This window comes from Pteronotus mesoamericanus, unplaced genomic scaffold (assembly GCF_021234165.1).
Source record: "Pteronotus mesoamericanus isolate MK-2021 breed Mesoamerican mustached bat unplaced genomic scaffold, CSHL_Meso_final contig_50, whole genome shotgun sequence".
Taxonomy (NCBI): domain Eukaryota; kingdom Metazoa; phylum Chordata; class Mammalia; order Chiroptera; family Mormoopidae; genus Pteronotus; species Pteronotus mesoamericanus.
Window position 1 is genome coordinate 30,902,054 of NW_026555186.1, and position 12,683 is coordinate 30,914,736.

A 12,683-nucleotide genomic window follows, 5' to 3' on the forward strand; every position below is an offset into this window, starting at 1 on the left:
TAGCTGTTTGATTGTTAAGAAGTATCTCTTGACCCCAGCCTCTGCTGTGGCAAACTAAAATGTTTTTCCTTTCCCCGTGTGTGTGCGCGCACGCAGGGCCTGGGTGGAAAGCTGGGTGTCTTCCTTGGTGCTTGTACCGCTTCAACTCTAACCTTCTCATAATAACCTCTATGTTAACATCTAAGATTTCTTTCTTTTTATGTCATGTCATTACAGAACTATTGAAGAAGTCAAAAACAGTAAAATTTGGCACATGGGTTTAAATAATTTTAAATAATCTTGAATATTTCAACTAACATATCCAGAAAAACGTATAGACCTTCAGAGAAGAAAGTTTTTTATAGAAACTTTGAAATTTAATAACACTGAACATGTGAAAAAGTATATTTTTAAAGTTTTAAAATTAATCTGACAATTCAGTTTCATTTTCATAAAATTATTTCTGAGGATTATTTAAAGTTTTTATTGGAGACATTAAAATGTAAAATACTGTTGAATTATATTTTAGAGCTGTTATGGGTCATTTAACATGGTGGTAGGATTTGTATGTTTATCTTTGAGTATGTGGTCAGTGAAAGCTAAACCTTTCAAATTCTTTAGTATCAAGTTGTATGTCTTAATGTCTTCTTTTAAAAATTATTATTAATAGCTGTGTACGATCGAATGCGAGCAGATCAGAAGAAATTTGGTAAAGCATCTTGGGCAGCAGCCGCTGAACGTATGGAAAAACTCCAGTATGCTGTTTCTAAGGAGACTCTGCAGATGATGAGAGCTAAAGAGATCTGTTTGGAACAGAGGAAACATGCACTAAAAGAAGAGGTAACACAAAACTTTGAAAAATACTAAATTTTTAAAAAATTAAGTGTGATTTTTATCTTTGTACAAGACTGACATTTTTCTGACTCTACACACAACTGTTTATTTTGCATTGATCCATAGGATGATATCACTCATGATAGGGCCTATGATTTGGGTTGCTACTAACAGAAGAGTTAGACACACATGGTATTTTCACAGTATCACAATAAGAATGTAAGCAATACACTGTTAAAAAGGAGGCTGATGTCAGAATTTCTTTGCTGTCTTTAAAATCTCTATACTGTAATGTTCAACGCTGTCTGACAATTATTAAGAAAGTTTCACTGCCCAGAAAAATTTAGCAAAAATCCTAAGGCAGTGACATTTTGTTAGACTTGATTATACTATGTTCAAACTATTACCTTTGGAACTTCCTTCTGGAACAAAACAGGGTTAATAGAGGTCCAATTTTCTTGACTGCTTCATTAGAACCTCCTCATGGATAGGAAAAAGAGAAAGAAATAGTCACTGAAATCCTTGAAAAGAGTTGCTTATAAATATATATATAATATACATCATATCTAAAATGCACTTTTAAAAATTAATCACTTTTTTCATTGTCATCCTGTTCATCAGTGATTGTAGAATTGAGAATACCATTGATGCCCAAGTCTTGCTTGCAAATATTGCAACCATTAAATGTATACTAAATATATACCTTCCAGATCATTAGTTTTGAAATAGTATTATATATTTTAGATTTTGTTATTAAACTGGGCCAGAACAGATTGCTTTTTTAAAAATGATACTTAAATATCTACATTGGTATTTGCTGATAGTTGTTTTAAGTATTAGGGCCTAGGAGTACAATATTTTTGAAAATGAGGAAAATATATAGTTGAATGAATATTAAAACTGGTGTTATGGATGAATAAGAGGGTGTTCTGAATGGCCGGTAGTAAGATTTGATGGTTTAGGCACAACTGTTTAGTTTATGCCTTTTGTACCCAGAGTTAAAACATAAAATATTTCAAAGATGAAAAGCAAATTGTTCAGTAAATTTTGGATTGCTGTCCCTTTTATTTATTCATTTTCTATCTTATTGAGATAATTAACAATTTATTGTATCATACATTATTTTATTAAGTCATTTTTGGGAAAAAAATGAAATCACTTTTTTGGGCCAATATACCATGCATGAAATATTTATAAAACCAAACTCCTTCATTTTCCCATAGCAGGTCTTCCTCAAATCGCCCTTTCTATTAAGAGCCCAGGGTTCTTCAAAATAGTCCAGGCCCAAAACCTACAGTCACCTTTAACTGTTCCCTTTCCTTTGGCTTCTCTTTTCTCCTTTTAGAATTCTACCCAACTCAGATGTCTCTGTTCATTCAACAAATATCGTTAATGTTTTTAATGTTTCTGCTGGGAATTACAATGGGTGCTAGGGATAAAGAAATGATTAATACCCCCTCTCCTCCACATACACACACTTTTTAAAAGCATAAAAAAGCATTAAAAGCACACTCATGCTGTTTTGAGTTCTAAGAGTATGGTGGGGCAAGACATGGGCAGTGTGAAATAGCAGGTACCATTATATGCAAAGTGGACTGTTGGAGTACTCAGTTTTGACCCAAAGGTCATAGCTGAAGAAAACTGTGTGTTCCAGGAGGCCCAGTAGGTGCAAAAAGAGTCACCCTTGTTATCCAGAGGAGTAGTGAGAGAGGAGGTTGGAAAAGTAAGCAAAGTTTAGAATTGGAGTTCTATGCCCTGCCGAGCAATTTGAATATTACCCTAAAAACAGTGTAGAGCCATTGTAAGATTTTAATCAGGAAATAGCATGACCAGATTTGTTTTTATGAAATATTACTCTGGTCAGTTTATAGAGAATTGATTGGAAGACCATTCTTTCTTGAATCCTTAGCCCATTTCCATTACATGGGAAACTCTTCAAATTTTGTTTCACTGCTTATCGTTGAAAGCAAAGCATGCCTCGTAAATGAGTATAAATACCTGGAATATGGACCCTTAATTCTGTAATGAAAGAGGTTTGAGTCAAAGACAATAGGGAATTGGGAAAGGGTAAACCTACATTATGTTCTGGCAACCTGAAATTGCTGCTTTAAAAGCTACTCAGGATTGCAGGGTATTTCTGTGCATTTGAAAACTGAGTTAAGATCCAGATTGCACATGCCTTGGCTCTTCCTGAATGTATTTGAGCTGTGCCTTTGTTCAGGTAGCACTGCATTCATCTTGAATAGGCTTGAAGAGAAGGCAGGAAGTGTGGATTTTTATGGGGCAGAGGATAGTGAGCTGGGTGAAGTAACTAAATGTATGTTATTTTAAAAGAGCAGTTATACTTCAGAAGGATTTGATAAGAATAACGTTATTTGATTCATTAGATTTGTAATACTTTGCAACCCAAAATGATTGTTAAACCATATTTTGAGACATAATTTGCATACCTTACAATTTTCCCATGTAAAGTGTACAGTTCAGCTCTGGGCAGGTGGCTCATTTGGTTGGAGTGTCATCCTAAACACATGCAAAAAAAAAAACAAAACAAAACCTTGTGGGTTTGATTCCCAGTCCAGACACATACCTAGGTTGAGGGTTCGATCCCCAATCAGGGGACTTATTGGAGGCAACCAGTCGATGTTTCTCCCCCTTTTTTCTTACTCCTCCCCACCCCCAGCCTAAAATTAGTGAACATATCCTCAGGTGAGGATTAAAAAAAAAATTAAAGTGTACAATTCAGTGGTTTTAGTGTATTTAAAGAATTGTGGAGCTGTCAATACATTCAACTATAGAGCATTTTCATAACCCCTCAAATAAACCTGTGTCCATTAGTTATTTCTCATCCCCCCTTCAAACCTCCCCAGCCCTAGGCAACAACTCATCTACTTTCAGTATCTTCAAATTTGCTATTCTGGACATTTTACTATAAGTGGAATCATAAAATATGTGGTTTTTGACCCAGCAACTTAGCATAATGTTTTCAAGATTCATCCATGTTGTGGCGTGCACTGGTGCTTATTTTATTCTTCCTGCTTTTCTTCTGCCTCCTCTTCTTCTTCTGCCTTGTCTTCCTTTCTCTTCTTCCTCTTATTCCTTCTCTTTTTCCTTTTCCTCCTCCTCCCCTTCTTCTTTTTTGTGACACTTTATTGCATGATAATACCACATTTTATGCATTCATCAGTTGATAAACATTTGGGTTCTTTCTTCTTTTGGAGCTGTTATGAATAATGCCACTGTGAACATTCATGTGCAAGTTTTTATTTATCTTACTGTATACCTAGGTGTGAAACTATTTAACCTTTTGAGGAATTGCCAGGCAGTTTTCCAAAGCAGCTGTAGTTCCCACCAGCAGTGTAGGAGCGTTAAAAATTCTCCACATCTTTCTTCACATTATCAGTAATACTTCTTTTTTTTTAATTTTTAAAAAAGATTTATTTATTTATTTTTAGAGAGAGGAGAAGGGAGGGAAAGAAAAACATCAGTATGCGGTTGCTTCTAGAGCACGCCCTACTGGGGACCTGGCTTGCAACCTAGGCATGTGTCTTGACCGAGAATTGAACTGGCAACCCTTTGGTTCACAGGCCAGTGCTCATTCCACTGAGCCACACCAGCCAAGGCATCAGTAATACTTCTTATAATTTGTCTTTTTATTATAGCCATCCTGGTGGGTGTGAAGCGGTATCTTGTGGTTTTGAAGTGCGTTCCTTGATGGCATTGATATTCAGTATCTTTTCATGTGCTTGTTGTCCACTTACATATCTTCTTTGGATAGACATTCAAATCTTTTGCCCATTTTTAAATTGGATTTTTTTCTATTACTAATTTGAAAGTCTTTTATCAAATACATATATAATTTATAAATATTTGCTCCCATTCTGTGGATTGACTATATTGGTTTTTAAAACATTGATTGCATATTTGTGAAAGTAGTACATTTTTGTCTGTAGAGAAGAACAAAATATTGTCTCTGCTTTTATTAATACAGCTTTATGAAACTTTCTGGGCTTAGGAGGTATACCAAGATAATCCCTATTGACATTTTTAAAAGTGCATATGCTTATCTCTTGTTTAAAAAATGGTGTATGAGCTAATCTAGAATGTATCATGGCTGTGATCTAGAAATTAATCTTTTTGTTAATTGATTTTAAATGGTAGTTTTATTTTTCATTTTCTTATTTGATGCTGTTGTTAAAGGTAAAATTGGAACTTGTCTTGTCCTAGAACTTCTTCACATTGCATATGCAGGATCTCTTTGCAGGAATTTCACCCTCATCTCACATTCCTTTGAGGCAATTCGGTTGCAATCTCCTTTTTTAGTTTAGTTTTCTCTTTATGTTACAACATGTCTGGAATTTTCTTAAATTCCAGAACTTTTAAAACTTAAAACCTTAGCACTTTATTGCCTGTGAAGTAGCTTTATTACTCTAACCAGGCTGATAATGAATTGTACTGACAACATAGAGTGCCTGAAAGAGCTGCTGAGGATAAGAGTTCTGACCACTTGCTATGGCAGGAACATTGTTCTGACTGGAATTGGTTAGGGTGGTAGAGGAAGGGTGAGGTTGAAATGGGCCCTGAGAATCTGGGATGATGATTATCTGTGGGGTCATTTTCCCTGGGGCCATCTTGTTACCTTAATAGCCTGCTTTTTTAATGTTCTGTATTGTGTTTGAATTCTTCAAAGGTTTTGGTAAAACTGTCAGTCATTCTTGCCAGGTTTATGCTTGTTGTGTGTATATAATATACACATTGTGCTTTTTATATGTATCTGTGATGATGTACTCTGCCAGTTTTATTAGCATTAATATAAGGTGACCACATGAGTCATGAGAAAGAGAATAAATGTCAGTTATTATGCCCATCCCAAACAAATTTGCCAGTGAAGGCTTTATAATACAGTACTACCCTGTGATTTAAGTTAATGGGGAGACTTTTGTTCTTTTAAAAAATGTCAGTATGTTGTGTTTCCTTAGGTTACTTTAAAGACAAAAAAAAGTCTTCCTAACATGACAAAACACTTTAAAAATTAAAAACAAATTAAATTGAAAATATTTATTAATATTTGCCATAAGAATAATGAGAAACTTGAAACAAAATTTCTAAATTAACACTGAAATATTAAATGTCACCTGGGCAAGGAAAATTCTGTTTCACTTTTTAAATTTTCTTTAACTAGATTAACTGGTACTTTGGAATAAGTACAATGCCTTTTAATCTATCTTTTTTTTAACTGTTACTGAGTCTTGATTGTAGCCATTCTTACCTTTTTTAGGTCACAGACTACTTGCCCCTTTAATAAAAAGCTGAAAGCTGGGAACCCAGTACTCAGAGAAATATACCTGTGCACAGCTTTGCATAAACTTAATAAGTTCCCAGATGATCTATCTGTACCTGAGCCTCTGACCAGATTGCCTGTTAGTGTTCAGATTTTCCCATCAAAAACTCTTGAAAATAACAATGTCTTTTTGGCCTGATACTTTTGACAGGATGAGTTTAATTAGTTGTGATTACCTTATTCCATTCTTCCAATAGTATACCCCCCATCAATCCAGATTTAAAACAATAGCACAATCTAACTATCCAAATACATATTTACTTTTGGATCTCTATAATTTACAGATCACAAAATATATTTTAAACCACTGGACAATATTACATTACATATAATCACACAGGGTTAGGAGTATGAAATAAGAGACTCTCTTTATAGTTATTAATTGAAATAAAAGAGGCAAAAATTAAGGTGCCATCTTGAACAAATCATAGAAAATAGTTATATCTCAATTAACTTGTGGACTCTTAAATTGTTAACCATGTTCTCTGGTTAATAGGGAATTAACCAGAAAACCCTTTGGATTCCAGTGCTTCTGGTTGAAAGGTCTAAAAAGATGTCAGTGTGCTGTCTTGTTTTGGCAGAGGATTTTAACCATTCCCATTGAGTTTTGAAAAACTATGATTCTGTGCCTTGGCTGGTGTGGCTCAGTGGATAGAGTGCCAGCCAGTTTGCAAACCAGCTGGGTTGCCGGTTTGATTCTCAATCAGGGCACATGCCTGGGTTGCAGGCCAGGTCCCTGGCGGGGGGTGTGCAAGAGGCAATGACCCATTGATGTTTCTTTCCCTCTTTCTCCCTCCCTTACCCTCTCTCTAAAAATAAGTAAATAAAATCTTTTTTTAAAAAACTATGATTCTGAAGTCTTCTGTGAACATAAGTAAACTTCTGTAATATTGAGTTGACCGTGTGTGTGTGTCTGTGTACACACCGGTCCTGAGGCTAGTTGCTTCTATTTCATTATTTTGTTTTTCTCCTAAAAGCATGTGGCTAAATTATGATTAATTAATCATAATCTCACTATGCCAGTTTATTTAAGTCATCAAGTATTTGTTAAGCATTTGCAGTATAATATAGTGGGCCTGAGCTTATGATGTAGAGACAGAGTTGTTCAGCAGAACTCCAGTGGTGGAAATGTTCTGTATCTTCACTTTCCAATAAAGTTAGCTGCTAGCCACATGTATATTGAGACTTAATGTGACAGAGTAACAGAATTGTGATTTACGTGACATAGGAACAGAATTTTTCATTTTATTTAATTTAAATAGGCGTATGTGGCTTGTGGCTGCTATATTGGACAGAGTTAATGGATTCCCCCTTAAGTGAATTACTTAACCTCTCTATAAAATTTAAATAATATATACCTTCTAGGAGAGTTAGGAGTTAACATGTATAAATCTGTTAGTAAAGTGCCTGGCATAAAGTAAGGACTCAGAAATAAATATTAGATATTACCATTCTGATCTGTATATCATGTATCAAGTATCATGGAAGGGAATACAGAGGTAGGGAAATTGTAATTCCCATGCTTAAAATGTTTGTTTGCATTTCATATGAGCCTTTCCTAAAGGAACATAGGTTGGGAAGCTGGGGTGCTTGTTGGGGCAAAGAGGCTGGCTTTGTGTTTTTAATTTATTCATCAATAAGCAGATAGAGTCTGTTTCACATCTGCACATTTCAAAGCCTCTAGGTACAAAAAGCTAGGTTCCACTCTAAAAACTATAATATAGAAATTTCAAAGCCTTTAGGTACAAAAAAGCTAGGTTCTACTCTAAAAACTGTAATATTACTTAATTATGAAATTCTGTTTTAACCATCTAAGTTACATTTTGATAGTGATTACAAAGTAAATATAAGTTTTAAATGTTTCAGGCCTCGTCCTTAGTGCTTTATGTATATTATCTCATTTAATTTTCAAACATAACGCTTTATGCTATAAGCCCATAAGCCATTATCTGAAACCCTTGAGGCCTGATATGTTTCAAAATTCTTAGTTTTTCAGATTTCAGAAAGGGCATACAACTACCAGACAAGTGTTAGTATTCCAATAATGAAACATACAGATATTTACATTAAATGGAATACAGGGACTCACATAAATTCAGATCATCTTCTCCTCAAATGGACTGTGAGATTAGGTTTTGACATCAAAGAAATTATAGATATTTTCGAGTTTTCAAGATTTCTGAAACATGGAATTTTAGATAATTCTATCAGCTTGTATGCATTGTCAGTATTTGCACAACTGTTATTGGTGGAACCCCAGGTTTGCCTGGTTCTGAGTCTCCTGTTGTTCTCATCTTTTCCATATAAAAAGGCTAGTCTCTTTGTGAGTGTTTGAGTAATAGGCTATTTTTATTTTATTCATATTGTCCTTTAGTTTCTAAATTATCTATATATTTTTCTTTATATAATTTTTAAAAGCATAAAGATTTTTCTAAATTTATTGTTGTTCAGTTGCAGGTGTCCTGTCTTTTTCCCCATTGCTCACCCCTACCCCAACCCCCACAACTTCCACAGTCAGTCTGCCCGCCTTGTCTGTGCCCATGAGCCCTCTATTCATTTCCCCTGCTTGCCACCTCTCCCTGCTCCTTTCTCCCAATATTCCCTTCCCCCCTCCCCTCTGGTCACCGTCAGTTTATTCTTTATTTCCAAGTCTCTGGTTCTGTTTTGCTTACTTTTTTGTTTTGTTGATTAGGTTCCACTTGGAGGTGAGATCATATGGTATTTGTCTTTCACCACGTGGCTTATTTCATTTAGAATAATGCTTTCCAGTTCCATCCATGCTGTTGTAAAGGATAGGAGTTCCCTCTTTCTTTCTGTGAAAAGGCTAGTCGTGATTGAGTGTTTGCTGAACTTACCTTTAATGTTATTTCTCTTACGCTGTGCATGGTTTTAATAACTACTCTGAATGCTTGCATCATTTTTTGTTTACTGCCATGTTCTCTGTGACTCACACAATGGTGGGTGCTCAGTGAGTATTTGTTGGCTACTACATTGGCTCAACCTGTAGATATCCTGAAAGCTCTGGTTTTCACAGCCTCTCACATGTCAAGGGATTTTCTAGCGCAGCAGAGTGAAAGACAAGACAGGGGTACCATTAGTTTGTATAAATTGCTTTATATTTGTTTTTATGGTATAGTATAGTCAGTAAAATAGGTACACATGAAAACTACTACATGTGTATTGTGCATGGGGGAATGATCATCTGTAGGGTCAGTAGTGTATAAGGTACTTAAATGGATATGGGATATAAACTAATATTTCATGTACTTCATTTCCTTGCTAAATTTACTGCAAAAACATTTTTCTTTGTTTCCTTTTTCATATTTTTTAGAATGGTGCTCCCTATTTTTGTCTAATGGAAAGACCATCCCTGTAGGAATTGGAAGAATTGGGTCTAGTTTCAACATTGGTCGTATTACCTGGGTTACATTGGAAAGTCACAGTTTGGTTTGAGGTCTTGATATCCTGGTATCAAAAGTTTAGAAGGGTGAAAATTAAGCTGAGTAAGATTTCAAAGTAGCAGAGTTTTCATTGGTAGGGATTTATTTATTTATTTATTTATTTTTTTCTGCTTAACCTATTCTTTAGGCACCCTTCTCGTCTGGGGAGGCACTGCCCCCAGGTATAACAAAGATGTCTCATCTATGGCACATGCCCTCTCTGCCCTCTCCATTGTCCGAAATTATATTAGTGCTCCTTCCATTCCAGGTTCCTTAGTTCTGTGGCTGTCAGCTGAGTTAGGCACCAGGGGGAGAAAGCAGTCTGGGAATTTCAGATTTTATAGGGAAGAGATTTGGAGCAATGTAGCTTTCGCACACCTCTTCATGCCATTCACTGAAGGTATCACCTCCGTGTTGAAGTTTAGATAAATCTCAGAGCACTGAGTTGCGCTCCTAGATTTCCCTGACTTGTCGTTAATGCCCTTGTCCTTAGCTTATCCCACAAAAGTCCTTTCCACAACCCCTTAACTTTTCCTGAGGCCCACCACTGCCCTGTTGTCTGTTCTCTCAGAGGTTGCTATTTGACAGATTCCCTGCCTGCACTTCTGTTTCTAATGGGGTTTTGTCCTCCTTTGAAGCCCTGCCATGGCAAATACACCTCTGGACTCTCTTGTCCTGGATAGAACTTTCTAAACCAGAAATTTAGGGGTAGGGTCACTTTTGTAAGAGAATACAAAATCCCTCTTCGTTTTCTGTTTGATATTTGATATTCACTGTACTGTGGTATCATTATGCATCTCTGCTGTTTTTAAAGTACGTTGGCCCAGGGCAGAGATTGTTCTTATAGTGGAGGCAATAGACAATGTAAAGGAATAGCAACAGGGGACTTTGAACGTCCTTCCCTAGTCAAAGAATTGGATAGGAGAGTGGTAGGGGAAGCATTAGCACAGTGTCAGAACATGGCAGGTGATGTTCACTTCTGGCTGACTAGAACTGGAGGTAGTAAAATGGAACTAACAAGCCTGGGCTGGACCTGAACAGTAACACTGGAGAACTGGAGATCATAGATGAAGGCTTTTAGACTGATTCACACTAAGGTTTTACTGATTATAATTCCCCACTTAGAGAATAAAGCCCTCTAACATTACATATCTTACCTGTTAGTATGCTGTGCTCCCAGAGAGTGTGGATGCAGATAACAGAGGAAGATATATCCTGGGGGCTGTGGGCTCCAGAAATGGACAAGAGCCCCAAGAGAGTATATAAAAGGATGTTTATACTTAAAAGTAAGACTAGCCCTGGCCAGTGTGGCTCAGTTGGTTGGGCATCATCCCACGAACCAAAAGGTCATGGGTTAGATTTTCAGTCAGGGAACAGGCCTAGGTTGTGGGTTCAGTCCCCAGTCGGTTGGAGCGCATACGAAAAGCAACTGATCTGTTTTTCATATCAGTGTTTCCCTCCCTTTCTCCCTCTCTCCCTTCCCTTCTCTCTAAAATCAGTAAGCATATTTTTGGTTAAGGGTAAAAAAATAAAGTGAGACTAGGAGTCTCAGAAAAGAAATCACTCCTAGATTCCTCTTTTATGACTTAGGACAAAAGCATCAGGATTTCATTTTGTCAAAATTCTCTTTCATGAGCCACTATAATTAAACCCATTTGGGATTTGTTCTGTATTTATTGTTTGTCACTCATAACATACTTCCAAATGTTGCAGTATCACTGGCTTACAACTTATATAACTTATTAAATTTTTATTTATAAAATCTTTATAATTTTTATTAAATAGTATTGTATTAATTCATCTGGTTATTTTTAAATAAATACTGTTGTACAGTTAGACCACGGCCTAACTGTTGCTTTGCAGTTCAAAATTTTTATTAAAGGAAATGGAAATTAACTAAGACAAAAACATTAAAATGATTGGGTGGCACTGTATGGATATCAAGAGTATAAAGGAAGGCTGGATTCTTGTTTTAAAATACTCTCTTTATGTACTAACATGTTTCACCAACCTCACCAGCCAGAAGGGATTATTTTGTAGCAATTACAATTCACTGTCTTTGATGTCATGGCTGTCCTAGGACTACTAGTCAACTATGTTCCTGGTATTCTGGAAGCCCCAGGCGATGTCTCACTTGAGCTCATAAAGATTGCTCTCATTTTTCTCTCTGTTCTTCCTTCACTTCCTTTGGTAGCCAGTCCCGGGCATGCTACTTATCACCTACGCTGCTAGTTCCCAGCAAACTGATAACTGTGCCAAGAGTCTCCTAGACTTCTAAGCATGAACCTTTAAACTGCCGAAGTGGTGGTGCCATGTTCTTACCAGAAATGTTCTTAGAAGAATGCTTACTCTCTCACACCAGAAAACTGTGCCTATACTTTCCATCTTATAAATTCATGAAAAGCTGCTTCTTGCACCTATTTTTCTCCAAAGAGCCAAATAGGAATAATATATGGAAATAGTGGTGTTAGGAATCATTACCTGATTTATGCTTCCCCCCATAGTGGTTTTCTTCTGATGCCCAGCAAAGTATCTTTTCCTTCTCACTTCAAGACTGAAAAACCAATCAACCAACCAAGGAATTCTCGTGCAAGACCACCCACCACTTCATAAGACATGCACAGAAATTTCTGAGTCCCACCTTAGCTTCAGTGTAGGATCCTGAGTGCATTTACTTAGGTACTAATAGTGATCATTATGTAGCTTGTAAGGATTTACTGCCTATGGAGGGCAGTTGTCATGCTGCTCCAACTCACATCCACTCACCTTGTTCTCCAGTCAACAGATCCTAGAAGCTAGCTAGGTTGTGACATTGAAGCAAAACAAAGTCCTGGATATGTGGGGTTGACCATACTTTTACCCCTCTGTTATAACTATCTGAGTATGGCCTAATCTTACTCATATACCGTATATGAAAAGGATAATTGCATAACTAGCAACCACTTTTGAGAGTCAAAGGGATGCCATTAATATTTGTCAGGACAATTCAACTACTATTATCCTAAATAGATGAGCTGTAATATAAACAAGATTTAAGAACTTTATTTTTACCACACCTACCTAATTATTTTTAAAACCATATGTTTTAATTA

At 36.3% G+C, this 12,683-nt stretch overlaps 1 protein-coding gene across 2 annotated transcripts in view; it reads left to right on the forward strand.

The window, feature by feature from the left end:
* Positions 1–12,683, forward strand: part of JMY (junction mediating and regulatory protein, p53 cofactor) — a 107,939-nt gene that overhangs the window by 70,543 nt on the left and 24,713 nt on the right. For both annotated transcript variants that reach the window (XM_054578525.1, XM_054578524.1), the window contains exon 4: positions 650–819. In XM_054578525.1, the coding sequence (XP_054434500.1) occupies positions 650–819 (170 nt within the window). The remainder of the gene's footprint in view (positions 1–649; positions 820–12,683) is intronic.